We start from the raw sequence: 25,360 nt of genomic DNA, 5'->3' as shown, positions 1-25,360 counted from the left end.
GAGATCCGAGAATCCGGCAACGTCGTGGAGCTCATGATATCTGAATTTATCATATCATATTGTATACTCTACCATAGCATAGAAAAAGATACATTTTGTTTCACTATCCCTTTGATGATTTTTTTTTTCTGATTTATCTACACTATGGAAATATGAAGGTGGGATCTCGTGGAGAACACAATATTGAATATATTTGATTCTATTGAAAATTTGAGATCGGTGGTATTGGTTTTTTAATCAAAATTTAAGATTTCGAAATGACGGCTGCAAAATATCAGACGATTTTCGTTATAATTGGCATAACAGACATTTTGAGGTAGATGATTATGAATTTTACGTCAAAATATTTATTCTAAATTGGTATCAGGGTTTTTTGGATATGATTTTTGCCAAAATTCAAGAATTCAAGATGGTAAACGAATTTTGTGATTTATGGTAAGATTTTATACTAACTTTGTATATGGGGTTTTTGGTGTCTTGAGAATATGATTTTTTGTCATAATTACGGAATTCACGATGGCGGACAAATTTGTGATTATTAGATTCTTGAATAAATTGTATCAAGTGATTTTTGGGGAGGGAGATATTTTAAAGAATAGAGTTAAACTTCACTATATGAAACTTAGGGTCAACTGGACCACGACACGTGTTTCGCTTCATCAGGTGGAGTTAAACAATTATGGACTTTCATCAAGTATCAGCAGTCTATTTTTCAAAAAATATATTTTTTGTCAAAATTCAGGAATCTTAAGGGGATTTTATGATTTTTGTTCTTGAAGGTGCTGACTGAATGACTAAAAAGAATCGAATAGATATGAAAAATAAGGACAAACTTTTATTCAAAGAAATAAAATAAAATTTCTTCAGATGTGCGATTACGTGTTTTATTCTTTTCAGTGCAATTGAATAAAAGCTAAGAGTCCTTAATTTATATTTCATAATCGAAAGTTCCCAAAACCTTTTCTGAAACATAAGAGAGATAAAAAAAATATATTTTTGGATTTTCGGTAGGTATTCAAATGATCTTTTTCGAAAGTTGGCTGATAAAAAATATGTTTTGCTCGTTCCTAAGGATATGTAATCTGAAATAGTTCATAGAATCACTCACACATCCGTCTGTGACATCTCGCTTCTTTCAAAGAACGTCCGAAGTAAATAGTTGCAATTTGATGCATCAATGGTTAAATATTGAGAATTCCAGACTTAAAAAGCTTGAAGAGGGAAAGTTTGGTAACCGATTTTCTTTTCTCATAGTAGTCGTGTGATGTGAGGTGAAACATTTTCTCAAGAATTTTCTGGGGGAGTTCTAGAGAAATTATAGACAATCATAAAATACCAAACCTCAAACCATGTGTATTGAGTTATTATATTTTTGTTGGTAAATCAGAAATTACACAAAATCTGGGTACCACAAGATGACAAGAAGAAGACACGTGAATACTTATTGACAATTTATTAATAGGAACTCATTTTTTTTCCTTTCTGAAGGTGTTATAAATGAAAACTTTTATTTGCACCCAAGTTTTGTCTTCGAACATATCTTTGTATTCATTTCTTAACTGTAGGCACTCTTCCTTCTTAGGAGTAATCTTTTCACAAATATGTTTTTTGAAAAACTTCTCCATTAAAGATTTTTGTTTGCTGCTCCACGATCCACGTAACTTTGTTTTTTTACTCATTCTCTTCCTCTTAAAATCATTTCCTATAAAAAAATAATCAATCTGAAACTTTTAAGTAAATGTGTAATCTACCTTCGTTAGATTTAGAGCTGAAATGGTGATCCTCATCTACAGGTATTTGAGTTTTCTCTGCTTCATTATCAGAATCTAAAAAAAAATTTGAAGAAAAAAAAATAAGTTATTAAGTTCAGAATTTAGTTCAGTGAAAAACATATACAAGATATGCCATTCAAAACGCAACACCCTTGATAACTTCGATCTTTAAGTTATTCAAGGTGTTGTCGGGTGAGCTGTTTGAAAAACAATGGAGTACTTTGATGAAACAACCTGCAGCCTTAACCAGATTTGGAACATTATTCAAATGAAGGATGACTTTACTGAAAATTTCATTTTAAAGTATTGTGTTATGGACCCTGGAGTGCACAGAAGTAGAAGAAAATCGGTTTTTTAAATTGAAACATGCCTCCTAATAATAGAAATCGACTTTTCTGTTTGTACCCTTCAAGACTTAGTAATTGGAATATACTTGGGATGATTTACCTATATCGCTCTCTATTTTTGGACAGTTCTCTTCTTCTAAATTGTCCAGATGAATATCGATTTCTTCAAGAGTTTTTCCTTTGAAATCTGCCCCTCTCCTTTATCCATCATCAATAACAATTTGGCTATTTTCGCTGTTTGGAATACATCTTGTGGAAGCCTATACATGCATAATTATATAAATATGCAGGTAATTAGTTAATTGTATGGTTTTTGGGAATGGGAGTCAATTTGGAAATGGAAGTGTAATGGCACAGTACTGTCAAACAACTTTCAAACTACGAATATTACTTGTAATGAATTTTCCTTATAGTTTTAGAGAAACTTCTTTGACACTTAACTTCTCATTTTCAAATTCAATATAGTTTATGGAATATGGTTGAATTGGTAAAACCACTTATCACGTGAGGAAGCAATGAAATATGAAACATTCAAACATATAAGTAACTTCACCTGTAAAACTCTTCATGGGTCTTTTTTGTGTGTCCCATGAAAGACGCCACCTGCTCTTTCTCCGTTTCATTCAAATTTATGACTTGTAGAACTGTAGCTATTTGTTTCCTTAGACGTGAGGACGTTAATGTTTTTGGATTTTCAGCGCCACATAATGCTGCATATTTACGAAGAACTGATGATCCATCCATCCATTTGTCTTTACTTCCGATCAAAGCGAATAGAAATGGATTTTCATTTGGGACCAATTGATTTTTCTCTCTGCTAGATAGAAGAATTTCAATATATGTCTGAATATTTTTGGGGAAGAGAATTGGAATAGATTTGCTGCCCTTTCCAATGGAAACAATTCTTTTAAAATGCACAGATAACAGTTTTTCTGACTCAGATAATACATTAATGCATTCTTCTTGATTTCTGCTGGTTGTACTCTCCTTATAAGAATCGAGTTTAATATATTGCACATCACCAACTCTTTTTCGATTCAATAGAACAGTCAATACAAGAATAGCCTCGGTTAACGTTTTGAAAGATTTCAGATCATTAATATTTTCTTTCAATACATCAACACTCTGTTCAGCAATATTGACGACATATTCTCTAAATTTAATGGCATCGCTTGTTATAGGTAGCGAGTGGGTTTTTTTCCGTTTTTTTCATTGAGGTCTTTCAATGCTAAACTACTCATGTCAAATTTCCATCTTTCGTCTATCAGTAACCGAAAGTTTTTCACATTCCTAAGTGCTTCTGTGTAATTGGTTACTGGTAAAACAGGATCTTGCTTCAATAGAAGTGTTTTTGCTGCTAAACATGCTAACAATAGGATTGTTCTTAGGTGCATTGCTAAAGAAGGTGATTGAAATGTTTTCGACGTGACATCATAACCAGAAATTATTTGGGCTGCATGAACAACCTTATCATAGTGTTTCGTGTTCATTGCTTCAAGCAATGTATTGAAACCATAGATATCCTGAAGGGGAATAAGCAGTCTACCGAGTTCTCGTATTTTATTAGAAACTGCGTTTCTAATATGAGGTCTTTTGTGTTTACGTAAATAGTCTTCAGCATACTGACAAATAACGGGGTCATTTTTACCATTGAACGAAGCTCTGTCTGCATGCATCTTCGGAAATACCTCATTCTTCAATCTCAGTTTATCCAAAAAGGATTTTCGAGAAGCTTTGAAAACCAAGAGATTTTGTCCTAGACTAGCAACGTTACATTTTTCGCCATTACGCGGATTGCATGAACATATTTTCGAGTGCTTTCGCAGAGTTCTCAATCGATATATACCCTTGCAATAAGGACATGGCATAAACTCAATAGCTTCTTTAGTGTTTTCTTGTCCTCCCTCATATTTTCGTGTTGCTCTTTGAACGGGTCTGATTTTGTTTTCATCTAGCAAAGTTAAATTTCCTTCTTTTCGTAAAATATTGATCATTTGCCTCCTTTTCGTATTACCTTTGGGAAGCTGCATGATTTTACATACAGAATCTTCTTTGGCGTGATTTCTGAATAAGTGCCTCGAGAAATTTGTACAGTCCCGATCACAATAAACGCATCTGTCTTTTTTATCCCATATTCTACTTTTCCGTTGACTAACATCGACTAGTTTCTCTGAATCGCCTATTTTTCCAATATTCTACGATTCAAAAAATAAATAAGTAGTGGAAAAGAGGTATGAAATCACACAGAATGGACTTTCAAACTTTCCACTCCTCGATTTTTACTCACCAGTTCCAAAACTGTTTGCCACGAAGTTAAACCACCTAGGCAACAAAGGATTACAGAACAGTGTCGTAAGAAATATCGGAACGGAGGAACATCGAATGCAATAATTCACAACAAATTTAGATTTGAACGTTTTTACTTCAGCTAACTAAATATTCATTGACACTAATTTTTAATGTCCATTCTATCAAAGTTCACATAACATAGCTATTCGACAGACTTCTAGAGAAGGTATAATTTGATCCTCATCGCTCTTGAAAGGAATTAAAAAGATGCTACCCCCTAGAGGTTTGACTTGAGAAAGTTCAGTGTTATTATAGCATAGCTCTCTTTCAAATAGAAATCGTATGAACTGATAGTGGTACTAGCGTTTGTGAACAAATATGGAGTATAGTAATTTCATTATTTTATATAGTTTGGTAAACAAATACAAAGTAGGTACCAAAAGACTGTTGAAAGTAATGTTATGAAAGCAATGAAAACACATGGTCGATAAAAGATATATGAAAATATCTACTAACAACGTAGGTTTAAATATTTTGCAGGATGCATTATTTTTATTTGAAATCGCCTATAATCAACAGAGGCGCCGTCATGTTCGAGAATGGCAGTTTCAATAGGGCCATTCTGTGTGACTTGGTATATTTAGAAAATTACAATAATTCTCTTTTTATATCAATACAATTTTAATTTCAGATCAGCTTTTCTCACCTCTATTTTAATTTTTTTTTCTGGTACTACTGTTTTTGGTTCCTTTTCTTTGGTTGAATCTAACTGAAATTGAATTATATTGTATTCAGAACTTCTTTTTGAAATGTTGTTTCTCTAACTGAAACAGGTAATATAACTTACGATGATATTTTGTATAATGTTCACTGTCGGTCTGACGTCTTGAAGATTTTTATTGCTGATTGATGCTGGGGTTTGTTCTTCAAGAACTAAAGCAATACTCGTATTTTGGATATCAATCATATTCTCTTGCGAATATTTTTTTTCCTAAAACGAATTTATGAAGGAATAATTTTTTCTTTTGAGTTAAACGGCTTTATTTCATCATATAAATGAATCACTCATGATGGTCAAACATTTTTTCAAAAAAAACTCCTCACAAACCCCTAGATACTAATTTTTGATAAAATTGTCCGCCATCTTGAGTTTTTGAATTTTCACAAAAAATTATAATTTCCGACCTTAAAAACCCATAGATACAAATTTTGAATAGAATCGGACCATATTTCACAAAACGCGTCCGCCATCTTAAATTTTTGATTTAAACGAAAAAATTATAATATCCGACCTCAAAAACCCCTAGATCCCAATTTTGAATAGAAGTCACAAAACTCGTCCGCCGCCTTGAAATTTTTAATTTAGACAAAAAAATCATGATATCCGACCCCAAAAACCCCCACATACCATATTGAATGGAATCAGGCCATAATAACAAAACTCGTCGCCATCTTCATCCCATGTATTTTTATAAAAATCATTATCTCCGAATGCAAAAACCCGCACATACCAATTTTGAATACAATCGGACCATAATCACAAAACTCGTCCGCCATCTTCATATTATGAATTTTGAAAGAAAAATCATAATATCCGACCCCGAAAACCCCATATACCAATTTTGAACAGAATCGGACCATAATCGCAAAACTGCTCCGTCATCTTGAATTTATGAATTTTGAGAAAAAAATTCATAACCCCGAAAATCTTCACATACCAATTTCAAATAGACTCGGACTATAATAGCAAAACTCATCCGCCATTTTGTATTTTTCTCTAACAGAAATTTCATAATGCATTGTCACCGGAATTATGAACACCTACCAAATTTCAGCTCAATCGGATGTCAGCAAATGCTTGAAAATGGATTACAAATTTTGAACCGGTAAGACTGACATACGATCGAAGCAAGTTAAAAAAAGGTTGTAATAAAAAAAATAAAACCGATTCTCGATCAAAATTCTGTAATTAGCGACCTTTGGAGTTGCATGTATCAATTTTGATACGAATTACCAAGCATTTATTCATCTCAAACTCCAAGTTTATGTTCCTACGCGACTGGGATTCCCCGATACATATTATTCAAGTTAATTACATCGCCTAAAATAAATAATATATTGAGTACCTGATATTGCAACAATTCTTGAATTGGAATTTCTTCTGAAGTACCTGATGGACACTCACTTGTTGAATTGTATTCTTTCTCCTCATCTGGAATCCAAGATGTCTAGCAAATACAGAAAATATTTTATAATAGTGATATAACTCGAACACAAAACTGAAAGTATGGAAAAAACTTACTGATGAATCAATAAAATCCGTTGATGATTTATATTCTTCTTCAGTGTGGTTTGATTCAACTTCTTCGTTCATTTCAATTTGCTTCTGTTTCCATTCATTAAATTCATTCCAGACATTTTCCCCTCCTTCTAAATCCTCCACTACGTAGTCCTTACAGAACGAATTTTCGTTTTCAGAGTGCTTAGAGTGCTCATTATCCGTGCGACATAATTCTAGTAGAATCAATGTTAAAGAAAAATCAGTAGCATAAGAGTATATTATGAAAAATATTGCTTACATTAAAATGCGGAAACGTCATATTTCGAACCATATGAAAATGTACTCATGCCTATGGCTCTTTGGGGAATTCAGAAATAAAAGCAGAATAAAAAAAATCATGATTTAACTTACCTTCCCTTTCTGCAGTATGCTTTACTTCCTTATTCAGAGCCAATTCCACCAGTCTTTTACTACGAGCGGTCATATTCGATGCAAAATTAATCACTCCTTCACTCAAATAGTTCCGAACGAAACTAAACTAACTTAAAGAGTGCTGCTCCACAAGGGACAACAAGGTTTGAATTTTTACTATTGACAACAGCGCGGGATCTCACCTTTACCAATAAACGTCAATATATCCACTGTAGGATCTCGACTTAGCTGTATTATTTCGTAGATCTCGCTTTGGTTTGATTTCATCATAAAAATTTATCATGAGAAAATGCTTCCCCTCTGTGATGGTAAACATAAAAACGATCTTTTCCTCAATATTTATGTAAAATATATTCGGAAATTCATAATGGTTATGGTAGATCTCAGGTTGCCCAAGATTTATCCGGATCTCAACTTGGTTTAAAAATGTATATATATATATATATATATATATATATATATATATATATATATATATATATATATATATATATATATATATATATATATATATTTATATTTTTTGGTCAACTTTTTTATTCCGTACTCGTACCGTAATAAGTTACTTACCGGACTTTAATGAAACACTTTTACCGGATATTCCTTGTTTGCATCAAATATCAAACTATTGTTTTTGCTAATGATAACAAATTGGAAATGAAAAATCAGATGAACACCTTGTATAATCAAGTAAATGTCGCTAATGTCGCAATTCTGTGGTTATTTCAACCACAACTTGTTTTAAACGATAATTTTCACGACTCAACTCACAGGTAGTACCATTTTACAAATTTCGAGTTTGTCGTCACAGTGAATTATGGTTGTTGGGAGTTATTCGATTCGTAAATTCAACAAGAGTGATTTGAAAATATTTCGCAAAAATGGTTCAAACGTTATGAACTGTTTGGAAAAAAAGGAAGCATTCGCTGTTTGGGATTGTCTCAAAAAATATTTCGAAATTGGGTGAAATTAGTTGGGCTTGGAGCGCTGCAACAAAAAAATATTATCCCGGTGAATGTGAATTGGGTACTGAAAAAATTAGGTAGTTGCTGGAAAGTCAAATAAACAATAATCTGCTTACAAAAATGTTCATAGCAATTTTCCGCCTTAGTTATACTTATTAATATATTTTCCCATATGAAGAAAACTCAGTTTTCAAAACGAAAGCTTAGAATTTTTCAAATTATCCAAAAGAACAATTTGTTCTGGCTAGTCTCAACTCAAATTATTTTTTTGCCTATATCTTCTTTATTCGCAGATATATTGAAAATCTGTCCACATTTTGCTATTGGCACTTGATGTGGGCTCTCAGAATATATCCGTGAATCTTTAATACGGGGTGTCATCTGACTTGGGCCACCCCCATCTATGAATTTTCAAATACAGAGCTGTATTTTTTGTTGTAGTTTTTGGATTGTAGACGTTCACTTCATACTGAGAAATTAAATTAAATTTTATATTTCGGGCTGTTTCGGTAATATTCGATTATAATTGTTTGAATTATTTCCTTTTAAATTACTGCCCTGGAAATTGGTTGACTTAGTTGAATAAAAACATAATAACAACTTTCACGTATCCATATGTATCGTAGAGTTTTTTTAGAGTTATTTTTTTCATTTTTAGGTACCTATTAATATTTTTTCCATTGCTCTGAGCGTTTTCTACAATGAACTTCGAATAAGAAAACTTTTATATTATATTTATAAATGCGTTTGTTTGTTTATGAAGAAATATGACACGCACCTTCAAAACTCAGATTTTCATACCTATCCTACTAGACAAAAGAATAAAATCAGATTAAAAAAGCACTTGACTGCATTTTTCGAAAATTGACCGTACCGTTACACTCTGTATATATCCATCGATTAGAACGTATTCAAAATCGATTTTTGAAACTCGTTGCTTTCAAACAAGGTATTCGAATCGCTGAAAACAATGATATTCTGCGAATGAAACTAGGACTAGACCTTCAGTTTGTGCCGTTGGAACATAGGCGTATCATATCAGGGATTTTATTTTTACAAAAAATAATAAAAAACAAAACATCTTTATTATCAATGGTTTGCTTAAATGTTCTGAATAGAACAATAAGAGCACATGAATTATTTATATTACCCTTAAAGATAATAAACTATTCGCAGAACTCTCCTCATGTCGATGCGTCAAATTGGGTAATACTATGTACATATGCATTGTAGGTTACTTTTAATTTAATATCAGTTTAATTATGTGGATAATCTTGTGAATTTTCTGTTTGTATCCGGAATATATAAATAAATGAATAAATATATTTTTTTTATTGATTAATAATTTATTGAATAATAATAATATAGATGAATAATTCACTTTCAGCATTCAGAAATAGAAATCAAGTAAACAAATGCGAATGATCATTTTATCATTTAAAAATTAAATGGAATAAGAAATACATTTTTTTTTACAAAATGACACATATTTACGTTCATTTATTCATGTATTATTTTGAAAAATGAAGTGAGGAGATATATTTGCCTTCACAACTCATTTGTAAAGCAAAGAAATGAAAAATAAAATTGAAATACGAAAGAGTAATCAGAAGTACTATTGTTATTGACGGGCAGAATAAATAGTCTATTGATAAATGCGTTTTTATGCCTCCAAAAAATTTTGCATTTTATTTGTTTATAACAATTTTTGAAGGAATAAATATATTCGTGTAACTTTATAAATGACAAAATGAAAACAAACAGGATATTAAAAGAAAATTTGGATCTTTTATTAACGAATTCTACTTTCAACGTTTTTCATTTTTAATGAAAATAAAAAATCGGTTTGTATATACACCTTCAATTCGGGTAAAATTGTTAACAGAAGAATAATTGGGATAAAAAATGTTTTGTTGGCAGATTTTTGATTATTGAAATACCCAGCAAGTGAATACCTTTTTTTATTCTTTTGAAATTATTGAGTTTTTTGTTATTGAAATGCCCAAAATGATCTGCGCGCGTGCGTAAGTCGAATAACTATAATTCGTGGACTTTTCTTTAGATGTTCAATGGTTTTTAGATATTCACAAAAAAACACAAACAAAGCAACAACAACGTGAAATTACAAATGGAAAGACACCCCAACCATAATTTTTGGTAAGGGCCACTCAAAATTTTCAAAATGGACTTGTCAACTAATCAAACTCTAAATACGTGACATCTAGCAACAGTAACAACATTTCAAAATGCGTTTTGTGGACAGAATTAGTGAAACAGAAGTTGATAAAAGCTTGTGATAATGGGCCCATTATCTGCATCTGAAAATGTCGACAGAACTTCGAAACGTTTGTCCAAAAATAATGGCTACATCGAAGATATCCATCTGGAGGAAATTAGATATATTGATGAAAACGATAACGTGGATAACTTGATTTTGGATGATGATGGCAGCAAATCTGATGGGATGCTTGTACCAGGAGGAAAGTAAGTATGTTTAATATATTTCCGGTTTTCAGTCGAAATTTTTTAATCAATTTGTATTCTGTTTATTTATTTACGAACTTGTCATTTCTCAATAAACATATAAATAGTCTGAGAGAAAAATTAACGATTGAACAATAATATAGAATGTGTCATTGCTTTAAGCCGTGGATTTTTGGAATTTCTTCCTGACGTTTCGCTGGCGCGAGTGGCTAGCTTCTTCAGAGGTTTACCCATCATGGCTTGCTTTCCGATGACTACCTTTTAGGCTTCGTAAAAAAAAATTAATCACTCCTAAAAATATAACCCCTTCAATTAAAAAAATGATGAATTTATACTATTTTCAAAGATAAGCTTATCAACCAATGACTTCTTAGACAAGTTCAACAAAATGCATACCTGTATAGGGTCAGTGTACTGGTTCTCGGCCTTTTAGTGAAAAAAAACGACTTTGTTTTAAAATAAAGTACAGAAAACGGCTTTAAATTGAAATATGCTTCGAATGAAAAATATTGAGTCATGTGTTGTTAATAACCTCCGAAATGTTTTTTTTGTTAATTGAAACTTTTCGGCAAAGAAACCTGAAAAACTGAAAAAAATGCTTTTTTTGGTTCTCAGCCACCCCTCAAAATTCTCGGCCATTTTATATCAGTTCTCGGCCATCCAAAAATCTGTCTCAATAAGTAGGTATACCTATAATTCTTAATAATTATATTCGTTAATGTTAACTATAGAATGTTTATGAGATCACCCAACAAATAATTATACAACTAGACATATAAAAATATATTTATAATTCTTATTTTCAAATATTGAAATATATTTAAATCCTTATAGGTATTTCAATGTTGAATTTCGCACATATCGCACTTGTAATTTTCCTTCTGCATTGAACATAATGAGAAATACTATGTTCTCTTTTTCATTCCTTTGTTTAACGGTAGGTCAGTGTTGGTGGTTTGACCAATCAACTGACAACTGCGGTAGCAGAAATTTGGTTAAACCACCAACACTGACATAAAAAAAACTTGGCAAGTTGACTTGGGTGTCACACCGATAGGTGGTTCCACTTATGTCTCGCTTGCGTTTACGCAGTTATTTTCATTAAGTACTTTTCTTGATCATTCACATTTTGTCTTCAATCGAGGACCGCCTGCCCGGTACTGACGATGCCCAATAGGCTGAAACAGCTGTCTACCGGTGGCTCTTAAATTGAAATCAATATGGGAGTGATCAAAAAGTACTTATCTATTTGATCAGCAGATTGCCTGCATTATATATATATATATATATATATATATATATTATATATATATATATATATATATATATATATATATATATGATGAGCTGTTTTCTCGGGTTTCGCTCCGTCTTCTGTGTATTTTCTCCCCATAAGGATTATTTTCACAACGTTTCGGCAAAGTCTCATTTGCCATCTTCTGGTGATGTCTGGTTTTTTCAACTAGACTGATTACTTCGAACTCTGTGTCTCAATTTATAGGGATGGATGTTTCCCTTTACCTGCGTTGCTGCCATTACCTGTGTTTGTTCGACTACCTGTTTTGGTCTTATTACCTGAGCTGCCTCTCCTGTCTCTGTTATTGTACCTGTATTGTCATGTACCGAGTTTTGCCTCTGAAGTTGAGCGGTCTGATTGCTTGTGCGAAGTGATAAAACGGATCTCCATGTTGATGGTAATCTTTGCGCATCATCCCTCTTGTTCATATTATTAGGTCGTTTTTCAATTTCGATTGCCTCTCTGATTGTTCGTGAGTAAAAGTTTTCGTTGCTTGCTAGCATTTTTGTGTTGTCGAAATTGATGTTATGTCCTGTTTGAAGTACGTGTTGGAAGAGAGAAGACGTGGTGACTTTTCCCTTCACTGCTAGTTTGTGTTCATCTTTGCGAATGTTGATTCGTCTGTTGGTCTGGCCGATGTAAGTCCTGTCACAATCATGGCATGGTACTTCATACACTCCTTGTGATTCCAGTGGTATCTGATCCTTGGGATTACGAAGCATGGACCTTATTGTTCGTTCTGGTACGAACGAAGTTGATATGTTATGTCGGTGAAGAATTCTGCTGATTTTATCTGTTGTTCCTGCAATATATGGTAGTGTGGTTGTTATGACCGGTGTATCTCGAGTCTTTTGTTGTTTCCGTGTGGTCTTGGCAGCCGCTTTTATACTTCTTTCTGAGTAGTTATTCATTTGTAGCGTTGTTTCGATGGTGTTCAACTCTTGTTGTCTGTGATCGTTGTCTGCCAGCCTCCTCGAACGTGTAATGAGTGTTTTTGCCACCGCGTGAATTTATTTTGGGTGGTGGTGTGAATTTGCGTTTAGGTACCTGTTCGTGTGTGTTGGCTTTCGATATACCGTGTGACCTAATGTTCCGTCTGGCTTTTTCATAATCAGTACATCGAGAAATGCGAGCTGGTTGCCTTCTTCAACTTCTTTCGTAAATTTAATGCGTGGATGGATTTCATTCAAATGATTAAAAACCTGGACAGTTCCTGGTGACCATGAGACCAAATCACGAAGATGTCATCGACATACCTCAGCCAGAGTTTAGGTTTCAAGGGTGACGTTGCTATTGCTTCGGTTTCGATTTCTTCCATAAAGAGATTGGCAACAACGGGTGATAGTGGCGAGCCCATTGGTGCCCCTTCAATTTGTCTGTATCGTTGGTCGTTATAGATGAAGTAAGTGTTTTTGATGCAATGTTCCGCCAATGTGATGATATGCTCTTCCGGTTTGTATTTCTTTTTGATTATTTCTAGTGCCTCTCCGGTGGGTACCTGGGTAAATAACGAGGTTACGTCAAAGCTGACAAGGATGTCGTCCGGACTAACGGTTTGTGTTTTCAATATGTCTATGAGGTGGTCGGCATTGCGCACATATGAATCGACCTTTTCCGCATGTGGTTGAAGTACATGAGCAACGTGTTTCGCTAATTGATGCACTGGCGAACCTACCGAGCTCACGATTGGCCTAAGTGGTGCCCCTTCCTTGTGGACTTTGGGGAGTCCATAAAGTTTAGGGCACTTGGATGATTTCTCTCTTGGAATCAGATGTCTTTTGATTTCGTCGTCGATAGGAGAATTATTGATGGCAGTTTTTGTGGTTTTCTCTAGATAGGTAGTTGGATCTCTAACTATTTTCTTGTAGGCTGGATCCTCTAGTAGTTTCATCATTTTGGATTCATAATCTATGGTGTTTAACACTACTGTTGCATTGCCTTTGTCTGCTGGTAGGATGATGATATCCTCATTCTCTCGTAGATTTTTCAGTGCTTGGTATTCTTTATGGGGTAAATTTCTGGTCGGCGGTTTTGCATTTTTGAGTACGTGTGCAATGTCCTGTCTAATTGACTCTTGCGTCTCCTTGTCGTCTATTCTATTCAGGGCTGATTCTACATTGCTAATTATATTTTCAACCGGTATGCGGCCTGGTGCGACCGCGAAGTTGAAACCTTTAGCTAGCGCCTCAGTGGATGCCTCATCTAGGTGCTGGCTCGAATAGTTGTAAACCACTCTGGTGGCCTCAATCTTTGGTATGTTGTTTTTCCTTGTTTGTGTCAGACTGAGACGGTTGAACTTGTCCTTCTGTTTCTCTGTTGTGATATCGAAGTCATTTTCCGCTCGGAATTCCGCTAGTGTGTCAATCTTATCCCATATTAGTGGATGAATTATGTTGCTTAAAGTTGTGTGTAGTCTAAGCCGTGTAGTCAACATACCAAAGATTGAGGCCACCAGAGTGGTTTACAACTATTCGAGCCAGCACCTAGATGAGGCATCCACTGAGGCGCTAGCTAAAGGTTTCAACTTCGCGGTCGCACCAGGCCGCATACCGGTTGAAAATATAATTAGCAATGTAGAATCAGCCCTGAATAGAATAGACGACAAGGAGACGCAAGAGTCAATTAGACAGGACATTGCACACGTACTCAAAAATGCAAATCCGCCTACCAGAAATATACCCATAAGGAATACCAAGCACTGAAAAATCTACGAGAGAATGAGGATATCATCATCCTACCAGCAGACAAAGGCAATGCAACAGTAGTGTTAAACACCATAGATTATGAATCCAAAATGATGAAACTACTAGAGGATCCAGCCTACAAGAAAATAGTTAGAGATCCAACTACCTATCTAGAGAAAACCACAAAAACTGCCATCAATAATTCTCCTATCGACGACGAAATCAAAAGACATCTGATTCCAAGAGAGAAATCATCCAAGTGCCCTAAACTTTATGGACTCCCCAAAGTCCACAAGGAAGGGGCACCACTTAGGCCAATCGTGAGCTCGGTAGGTTCGCCAGTGCATCAATTAGCGAAACACGTTGCTCATGTACTTCAACCACATGCGGAAAAGGTCAATTCATATGTGCGCAATGCCGACCACCTCATAGACATATTGAAAACACAAACCGTTAGTCCGGACGACATCCTTGTCAGCTTTGACGTAACCTCGTTATTTACCCAGGTACCCACCGGAGAGGCACTAGAAATAATCAAAAAGAAATACAAACCGGAAGAGCATATCATCACATTGGCGGAACATTGCATCAAAAACACTTACTTCATCTATAACGACCAACGATACAGACAAATTGAAGGGGCACCAATGGGCTCGCCACTATCACCCGTTGTTGCCAATCTCTTTATGGAAGAAATCGAAACCGAAGCAATAGCAACGTCACCCTTGAAACCTAAACTCTGGCTGAGGTATGTCGATGACATCTTCGTGATTTGGTCTCATGGTCACCAGGAACTGTCCAGGTTTTTTAATCATTTGAATGAAATCCATCCACGCATTAAATTTACGAAAGAAGTTGAAGAAGGCAACCAGCTCGCATTTCTCGATGTACTGATTATGAAAAAGCCAGACGGAACATTAGGTAACACGGTATATCGAAAGCCAACACACACGAACAGGTACCTAAACGCAAATTCACACCACCACCCAAAACAAATTCACGCGGTGGCAAAAACACTCATTACACGTTCGAGGAGGCTGGCAGACAACGATCACAGACAACAAGAGTTGAACACCATCGAAACAACGCTACAAATGAATAACTACTCAGAAAGAAGTATAAAAGCGGCTGCCAAGACCACACGGAAACAACAAAAGACTCGAGATACACCGGTCATAACAACCACACTACCATATATTGCAGGAACAACAGATAAAATCAGCAGAATTTTTCACCGACATAACATATCAACTTCGTTCGTACCAGAACGAACAATAAGGTCCATGCTTCGTAATCCCAAGGATCAGATACCACTGGAATCACAAGGAGTGTATGAAGTACCATGCCATGATTGTGACAGGACTTACATCGGCCAGACCAACAGACGAATCAACATTCGCAAAGATGAACACAAACTAGCAGTGAAGGGAAAAGTCACCACGTCTCTCTCTTCCAACACGTACTTCAAACAGGACATAACATCAATTTCGACAACACAAAAATGCTAGCAAGCAACGAAAACTTTTACTCACGAACAATCAGAGAGGCAATCGAAATTGAAAAACGACCTAATAATATGAACAAGAGGGATGATGCGCAAAGATTACCATCAACATGGAGATCCGTTTTATCACTTCGCACAAGCAATCAGACCGCTCAACTTCAGAGGCAAAACTCGGTACATGACAATACAGGTATAATAACAGAGACAGGAGAGGCAGCTCAGGTAATAAGACCAAAACAGGTAGTCGAACAAACACAGGTAGTGGCAGCAACGCAGGTAAAGGGAAACATCCATCCCTATAAATTGAGACACAGAGTTCGAAGTAATCAGTCTAGTTGAAAAAACCAGACATCACCAGAAGATGGCAAATGAGACTTTGCCGAAACGTTGTGAAAATAATCCTTATGGGGAGAAAATACACAGAACACGGAGCGAAACCCGAGAAAACAGCTCATCATACTTTATCCGTGAGAATCTTCGAGTTAACATATATATATAATATATATATATATATATATATATATATATATATATATATATATATATATATATATATATATATATAAATATATTCGTGGGAAAATGCTTGGAAGTCATCAAGTGAGTAGCAAATTTTTTCAAGTAAAATTTCAATCTATACTTGTAGCTTTCCAACGTAGGTGAGTTCTTAACTGAGTCATCCAGCTTATTGAAGAATTTCGGGCCGAGATAAAGGAAACTTTTTCTCTATGATGGCTCTTTTTTGGAGAATAAACACTCTTTCAGCAGAAGAGCTTGTACCCCAATTCAAGATTCCGTATCTTAAATGGCAGTTTATAGTCGCATAGTACAAACTTAATAAGACTGTTTCACTACAGAAATTACCCATAAACCTGAGAGCATAACAGTTCTTTATTAGTTTATTACATAGAGTATCTATGTGAGGAGTCCAAGTAAGTTTATAATCAAGAGTTAGACCTAGCATTTGGTGGTTGCTCAAGATTCAATTTGTCGATCTTCGTTTTTATGTATAAAAAAAGTTTCTTGAATATTGCTCATTGTGAATTTCATCAGTGTGGTTTTAGATATGTTGAGTTCAAGGTGATTATTTTTTGCCCATGTTTGCACTTTTTCATACACAATTTGGGTACGACCTACTAAATTTGATGCATCTTGTGCTTTAATGATGAAGTTTGTGTCGTACGCATATGTTATTACTTGAATGTGCGGAAAGAGAGCATACAAGTATACAAATTATGATAAAAAAAGAAAAATATTAGATTTATTTTCATAGTTCAATTGAAAGGCAAATATTGAATGATTTAACTAATTCTCGGCCCTTTTGCCCGGGAACTAAAAAGTCTTTTCTTTCTTATACTGGTTCGCGGCCACTGAAATTTCAATATTCAAATTAAAAAGTCGTTTTTGGATCAGTTATATGAAAAAATTCACTTTTTCAAACCTTTCAGAATAATCTCCAATATATTACATGCATTTTAAATGAAAAAGTCATAAAATACTTACTATTTCGTCGATTGACTCCGCTTAAAACTTTCCTAATTCAGATACACTTGTTATCTCTACCTCAGCCAGGATAACTCATTTCTTTTAATATTTCGCTTTAAATGATTAAAAGGCCGAGAACTAGTGCTGGCCGGATAACCAGTACACTTACCCTATCTTCCTCAACTTCATTTTAAATCGAGTCTTCCTTAAAAAAATTCTAGCTTGGACGTCACTGGGCAATTTGGAAAGGCCAATATCTAATTGGTGTGTCTGGGACAGCTCTGCAGTAATAATGAGTTACTCAGTCTTCATCGTTAACATTAGTTGAGGCCTTCATGAAATACCCTTGTCTAAAACGGCGAGAGCGAAACGATCCATTGACCATAACATGAATCTAGGACCGTCCATAATCCGGTTGGTTAGACCTTCTACTTATTCCCAATCCGATAATATCCGAGATGCTGCCGCGCGATTGCCAGATTTACCTGGACATCGTCAGGTCATAGATAGTTTACTTGACCCTACTCGAATGTTTAAGCTCAGTGGAACAATTGCATGTCACAAGAAAAAACCGCAATAAGTAAAATTTGGAACCTATTGAGCGAAATTAATTTATTGAAAACTCTTTTCTCACATCATTATGTCTTGAAAATATGAAAATTTTTATATAGACTCCGAAAAATACGATAATGTTGTAATTCCATTTGTATTGTCGCGTAGAAAGATTAAGGAAAAATTCGAAAACGCACTGAAAAAAATTACAGAAGTCATAAACAAATTAGTAAAAAAATTGAGGTTTGGTTTTATTTGAATATCTCGAAAAATATTCAAAATTTTCGAATTTCAAAATAAGATGCAAAAAGATCATCAAATTTGCTAAAAAAAGTTCCGAGTCCGGGAGCTGTACCTTTATCATTCATAATTTTTACAGAGCCCTGAAACTAGAGTCAAAAACGGGTAGTCTGGCTTTCGCGCGCGTTGAGTCGAACTGACAGCAACAAAAAAAAAATATTTAAATATATTAAATATCGATTGAAATTGGAATACATCAATGAACAATAATCCGGGGTTGAAAAATTTGTATCCCAATTATTCCATTAATTATGCATTTGTTAATTAATAATTCAACAAAAAAACATAAAAACCCTGATAATTAACAAACTAATAATAATCTACATTATCAAGTAGGTATTTGAAAAAATAAATGGAAAAAATAAATTTATTTAAAACAAATTGTGTTTTTGAATAAACAAATAAAAAAACAAAAATCTCGAAGAACAACAGAATTTCCTAGTTTTTCGGAAAAAAAAATGGTTCCCTAATTTTAATATATATTGAAAAAAATCAAGTAGCTTTCAACCATTAGACATCGAAACAATCAAGATTTAGGTAAAAAAATTTGTTTATTTTTTTTTCATTTTAAATTTTCAATTGGTAATGAAAAAGTGGAAAATTGAAATTTTGCAACGATTAGCCTATTGAGAATCTTGTCAAGAAGTGAAAAAAAATCTAGGGTTTCAGTTTGTTAATTATCAGCATTTTCATGTTACCTTTCAGTTTATACAAAATTATTATTTAACAAATGCATAATTAATGGAAAAATTGGTATAAAATTTTTTCAACCCTGGATTATTGTTCATTGATGTATTCCAAAACTACATGAATTTTTTCATTCCTTAATTATCATATTAAATATATTTAAATAATTTTTTTTGTTGGTGAGTCAGATTGGGCTCTGTAAACTTATAAATAATGGAGGTTCAGCTCCAGGACTCGGAACTTTTCTTAGCAAGTTTGATTATATTTTTGGATCTTCTTTTATTATTCGAAAATTTTGAATAATTCTCCAGATACTCGAAAGAAACCAAACTCTATTTTATTTAACTAATTTGTTTATAACTTCTGTGATTTTTTTTTTCGGCGCCTTTTCGATCTTTTCCTTGAACTTTCTAGGTGACAATACGAATCGATTGACACTTCGATCGAATGAAAAAGAAACGGCTTGGCTCTCTACTTTATACAGAAATGTGGGAAACTGCCAAAGGAAGGAAAAATGCAATCAAATCAAATTAAATTACTGTTTGGAGAGGGCTACTTCCAGTTTGAATATAAAAGTAACTCCTATGCATAATCTAGATATCTTTGTGAATAATTTATTTTGAAATATAATTGTTCTCTCCCTTCCATATTTACGAACCATCAAGTATTTGTTATTCATTTGTTAGCCAAGCTGTCTTTGTACCGCTTTCTACAACATATAAAAATAGCTTCTGAAATAGTGATTAATATCTAGGTGGAAATTTGACATGATTTCTATTTACTGGGAAATGTTATCCTAATATTTATTCTTCTAGAACAGAGATTCCGAAACTTTTTTATCGTAGACCACTTTAAAAATTTTGCTGGTTCCGAAGGAACCCCTGCAGTTTTATTTCTACCATATTCCCAATACTCGACAAAAAATGTGAAGATTAGATCTAACTATGGAAATTCGCTTCGCGGTTACATTGCAACCACGAATAAACAGTTTTCGAATAGAAAGTGTGAATTGATTGGTCATATGATGTCAAATCCTTTCTATCTATAATTAAATATAGATAACGCATCTGCCTTGGTCTCTAAATGACAAATAAAACCAGCAGGTAGCGAAGAGCTACTGGTTTTCCTTGAAGGAGAGATAATACCAGCAGGTAGGTATTGCTATTGTACTTCTAGTCAAAAGCCAACTCGGTATATCTATGAGAATACTTTTTATACATTTTTGGTACTATTATTCTACTATGCAAACCGACCGTACTTCTGAAAATAGACTTTCAACTCTGAATACAAGTGATGGGACTGCATACTAAGGTAAACCCTTTTTAATTGCACTATTTCGTTTTACCTAAATAAAAAAAAATCATTCATATTTACTAAAAATTGTGTTTTCCATATAATGAATTCGTCATGACCTATTCGCAAATAGACTTGTATGTTTATTGACTCTACACCTCCACTCTTCTTCATCACATTCCAAATTTTAAAATACTGAAGCGATTTTAGGACCAATTGACTGACTTGATTTTGTTTTCAGTGATTCATATGCTGAAAACTTGAATAGTGTATGCATCTTCCTATTTTTTAAGTGGACCAATTGAAAACACCAAAAATAAAATACTGCTACTTGACGCGTGTTTCGCTAACCGATTTCGCATCATCAGGAGATATGACTAGAACTGTAAACAACCTCCAAATTCCCCATGCCAAAATCTTGAGAAAGAGGTGGGTATTATAGTTGTCTATAACACTTAATGAACGAATCCAATCTCACCTAGAAATATACCCCTTTCACTTTGAACCTGTATAAAGTCTTTCATTAGAAAATTTGTATTTTGTCAGATTGTGAAAATACCAAAAAATGTCGATTTTATGTTATCATATTCTTGCCATATTTTTTTAGACTGCCTTTCGAAAATATCCAGGTTTCATCTATATATATATATATATGACGGAAAAACTGTTCTGTTTAAACTAATGGTTCTAACGGACCAGTTACGACCTACAATATCTTCTAACTTGCCCCGTATGCAAGTAAGTCCTTCATTCTGATAATAAGAAGACCTTCTCATATACGAATTTGGCAACTGCGCATTGTCTTTCTCTAGCCTTTGCAACGTTTTCTCTATGGCATTTGTTTTGATGTCGAACTGAAGGAAGCAGTTGTAGTGAGAACTGCGTAGTTTTAAGTTCATTAAATGGCATTTTATGGAGATTTTGGTTCAGTTTCTGTAAAAATAAGGCTCGGTTATTTGTGTCGAAATCCGGTCAATCTGCCAGTCAGTGCATACTCGCGCAACCAGTTTTTTTGTCTCTAAAAGTGTGTGCCTTTCGGGAAACTAGGTTATGTTTGTACTTTTACGTATGTTCGTGTAGCAGAGCAGTTTCATTAAGTTTTTTTTAGTGATTGGGTGATTTTATTTATCGACATTATAAACTTGTGAACAATAGTGACAATTGGGTTGGATCTACTGCTACACGTGATTCAACTATGAATGGATAGTTGGTCACTTTACCGATTTTTTAGGTAGGTGGTGTTATTTTTAGTTTGTTATAAGACATTGAGATTCTGTGATTTTATATCGCCTGAAAAAATCTTAACTATGAAGGACCCACATTACCTTTTCTATTTTCAGTGGAAAATAAAGATTTAGGTACTTGAGTAAACAATATTTCAAAAAAGGAAGTGTCTGTTATCCCGTTCATGTTCTGTAGGCTGTTTTTGTTTTTCTTTCATTTTCACGTGACCTCATCAATCGATATAATCTTGTGAAAATAAGTATCACATCATTTTTATAAATCCGAGTAAGGCAAATATAATTAGTCTTGGGAGGTTGAGGTTATCTATTAATTCCAGTGAGTTTATTCAACAATCGTGAGTAATTTGTCATAAGTCATAACAAGTCTAGTAAAAAGTAGTGGTTAAATTTTTTAATAAAACTTTAAAATAGACTTGAAATAAGAAATAAACATTTTTCTGCAGAATCAGTGAGAAACGACTTTTCATGAAAAATATATCACATATATATATAAGATACAGCTTGGCAAATCCAGCTGTCTCTGAGATGGCCTAATGATAGAGAGAGATGGTAATTCTGCACTACCTACTTTTATTAGGAAGTACAATCGGGAAAAGAAGTTTGGCTTAAATAAATTCGCAAGTACACATATACCAGTAAGTAGGTAGTGAGAACCCCAATTCTTCGTTTTGTGGAAAATAATTGAAAGATGAAAGTGATATATTATTGCCATAAACGATAAACGAATTAGAGGAAATGCTCAAACTTAACATCGATAATAGATACTTGAATACATAGTCACTAGAGATGATTATGAAACGTATCCGCTAGATAATATACAACGCATTGTTTGCAATATTGATAATAGTTAATATTTCGAAGATGGGTTGCCTAAAGATTTCAATATAATTTTTTCTTACTCTTCATACATGGTTTTCGTCTACATCCTTCGATGAAAATGCTTACCTATCCATATTCCTGTTCCGATGCAGTGTCACTATCCTCATAAAGTGAATCAATAATCAGATCATCCACGATGATGTTTATCATGGGTCCATTTGACATGAAATCGTACTTAAATTTATCTATTTCTTCACAACGAGATTTCCATTGCTCTGAAGAAAACTGTTTAAAAACAACATCGCAATATTGCATGACATCGTTGAAAGTGGAAGTAACGCTACGTAATCTTTCAGTCCAGCCCAAACAAACTTAATTGGATTCAAATCCGGGTGATATGGCGGTAATCGAACAACGTGTGATTTGTTGCTAGAAAGATCTGATTAATTTCGTAACGTTCGAATTTTGGCTTATAGATTTTAATTATTCCGGTTTCAACATAAGTAATTCAGGTTTCGCGTGTTTTTCCCAAATTGAATCTTTTTTCTGAAAACCATGATTGCATATCGTCTTTTTCGGTCAATGTCGTTGGCATGTTGTCGATTGGTTATCACCAGAACTGTTCTCAATAGCAATTTGGAATCAACTGTTCCGACATCCATTTCATATAATTATCAAAATTCATCTCGTTGTGTTATTCAATTTGATTTCCTTCTAATGCAAGCATAAGGCACAAACCCGTATTCAACACCCGCATGTAACGTTGCCCATTACTAACAGTTTCTTTCAGACTTTTCATTGTGTGTAGCGTGAATATTTGTTTCATCCAAATAAATAATAGGTCGACCTTATTCTCTATAGGTCAGCATTTTCTTCAAGAATTCTATCGTGAGTAGTCTAATAGGCTGAAGTTTATGATTTTTTTTTTCGCAGACTCCGTGCTACCCTGATATAAAACTCTTTTTTTTTACCATTTTCAATTTTTTTCATCTCTGAATTGATTTTCGTACAGTTCACCCGCAAACCACTTGAAATTGTACAACTTTTTCCTTATTTAACCAACTTTGTATCTCACGGTTTTCGATTTTCCCAGCTAGAACTCCTTATCTTGGACACACTGCTTGGCAAATCTAGCTGTATCTCTGAATGTCGGATGCACAGCAGATCAGCTTGCGAAGTGGGGCGAGAGCTCATTAACATCGAGGAACTCGTGTAGCGAACATCGTGTAGGTACAGTAAATGAAATTATTCTGTGTGGTGAACGTTAATTTGTTGTCTTTGCAAACGCTTTCGAACAGTAAATTGAAAAACGAAGTTTTTAGTGGACAAAGCAGAGAAATTGTGGACAACGTATCAATAATTATGCAAGCAGATGCAACGGTGTATATGTGTACAGCTTGTCTAATGTAGGAAGAGCTTTTCGAATTCCGTTATTGCCCCGCCCACTAGATCTACGTTCCTCAGAAGACAGTGATAGAGAGAGAAAGAGAGAGAATAGAGAGAAATAGAGAGAGAGGAGAGAGAGAGAAGAGAGAGAGAGATAGAAGAGAGAGAGAGAAGAGAGAGAGAGAAGAGAGAGAGAAGAGAGAGAGAGAGGAGAGAGAAGAGAGAGAGAGAGAAGAGAGAGAGAGAGAGAGAGAAGAGAGAGAGAAGATAGAGAAGATAGAGATAGAAGATAGAGAGAGAAGATAGAGATAGAAGAGAGAGAGAGAGAAGATAGAGAGAGAGAAGATAGAGAGAGAAAAGATAGAGAGAGAAGAGAGAGAGAGAAGATAGAGAGAGAGAGAGAGAGAGAAGAGAGAGAGAAGAGAGAGAGAGAAGAGAGAGAGAAGAGAGAGAGAGAAGAGAGAGAGAGAAGAGAGAGAGAGAAGAGAGAGAGAGAGAGAGAGAGAGAAGAGAGAGAGAGAAGAAGAAGAGAAGAGAGAGAGAGAAGAGAGAGAAGAGAGAGAGAGAAGAGAGAGAGAGAAGAGAGAGAGAGAGAGAGAGAAGAGAGAGAGAAGAGAGAGAGAGAGAGAGAGAAGACAGAGAGAGAAGAGAGAGAGAGAGAGGACAGAGAGAGAGAGAGAGAGAGGACAGAGAGAGAAGAGAGAGAGAGGGAGAGAGAGAGAGAGAGAGAGAGAAGAGAGAGAGAAGATAGAGAAGATAGAGATAGAAGATAGAGAGAGAAGATAGAGATAGAAGAGAGAGAGAGAGAAGATAGAGAGAGAAAAGATAGAGAGAGAAGAGAGAGAGAGAAGATAGAGAGAGAAGAGAGAGAGAGAAGAGAGAGAGGGAAGAGAGAGAGAAGAGAGAGAGAGAAGAGAGAGAGAGAAGAGAGGGAGAGAGAGAGAGAGAGAAGAGAGAGAGAAGAGAGGGAGAGAGAGAGAAGAGAGAGAAATAGAGAGAGAAGAGAGAGAGAAAAATATTTCTCAAGTCTCTTCCTTCGGCGAATTCATTTCAGCCAAAATTATTCTCACGATTGTACTTCTGATAAAAGTTAGCAGTGGAAAGTTACCATCTCTATCGTTCGCGCATCTAAGGGTTCGCGCATACAAGGCGCGGTGCCCACTGGAGCGAAACGATAAGCGATGCAACAGGTGATTCGATAAGCAGCCCGATCCTGATTTGACACCGATCACTCATAATCGTGCGTACCTAATGGAAGCAACTAATCTAGTTCCGATAATTACCGGAGTCGCATCGGTGAGGGGAACACAGCTGCCGGGTCGCTTAAGCGAAAGAAATGCGCAATATGGTTCGACACGTTCATGTCGGGTCAGCAAGAAGAGGTGGAATCCTCTGTTTCCTTCGTGAAATTGGTGGAGTAGAACCCGTGCTTATCCAGTTCCCTTGACACCAATTTCAATACAACATGGTAACTATTTGAGATCATTCTATAAAACTCTATAAATTTCTGTTCATGTTGAGAGAGCTCTCGGAAAACCA

The 25,360-nt window shown here is 34.7% G+C and overlaps 2 protein-coding genes across 3 annotated transcripts in view; one reads left to right on the top strand and one right to left on the bottom strand.

Moving 5' to 3' along the window:
- The window catches only part of LOC111513967 (phosphatidylcholine:ceramide cholinephosphotransferase 2), a 106,213-nt gene that overhangs the window by 24,321 nt on the left and 56,532 nt on the right, over nt 1-25,360 (top strand). Inside the window, 1 exon segment of the mRNA XM_074181613.1 lies at nt 10,312-10,570. Within this exon segment, the coding sequence (XP_074037714.1) occupies nt 10,386-10,570 (185 nt within the window). The 5' untranslated portion in view covers nt 10,312-10,385.
- On the bottom strand, nt 1,439-7,580 carry LOC141485252 (uncharacterized). Of its 2 annotated transcripts, none has more exons than XM_074181600.1 (8): nt 6,711-7,580; nt 6,535-6,636; nt 5,256-5,399; nt 5,115-5,177; nt 2,673-4,314; nt 2,220-2,379; nt 1,752-1,826; nt 1,439-1,702 (listed from the first exon to the last, which is right to left on the bottom strand). In XM_074181600.1, the coding sequence occupies exons 1-5, from the start codon at nt 6,780-6,782 to the stop codon at nt 3,295-3,297; spliced, it is 1,401 nt and encodes a 466-aa protein (XP_074037701.1). In that variant the 5' UTR covers nt 6,783-7,580; the 3' UTR covers nt 1,439-1,702; nt 1,752-1,826; nt 2,220-2,379; nt 2,673-3,294. The 2 variants fall into 2 exon arrangements, with proteins under 2 accessions (XP_074037701.1, XP_074037708.1); XM_074181607.1 differs by having other exon boundaries at nt 6,535-6,620.

Source organism: Leptinotarsa decemlineata, unplaced genomic scaffold, assembly GCF_025532065.1.
Source record: "Leptinotarsa decemlineata unplaced genomic scaffold, Ldec_3_MD MMD2_P_RNA_scaffold_2, whole genome shotgun sequence".
Lineage (NCBI taxonomy): Eukaryota > Metazoa > Arthropoda > Insecta > Coleoptera > Chrysomelidae > Leptinotarsa > Leptinotarsa decemlineata.
This window is presented reverse-complemented; position numbering and strand designations above follow the sequence as displayed.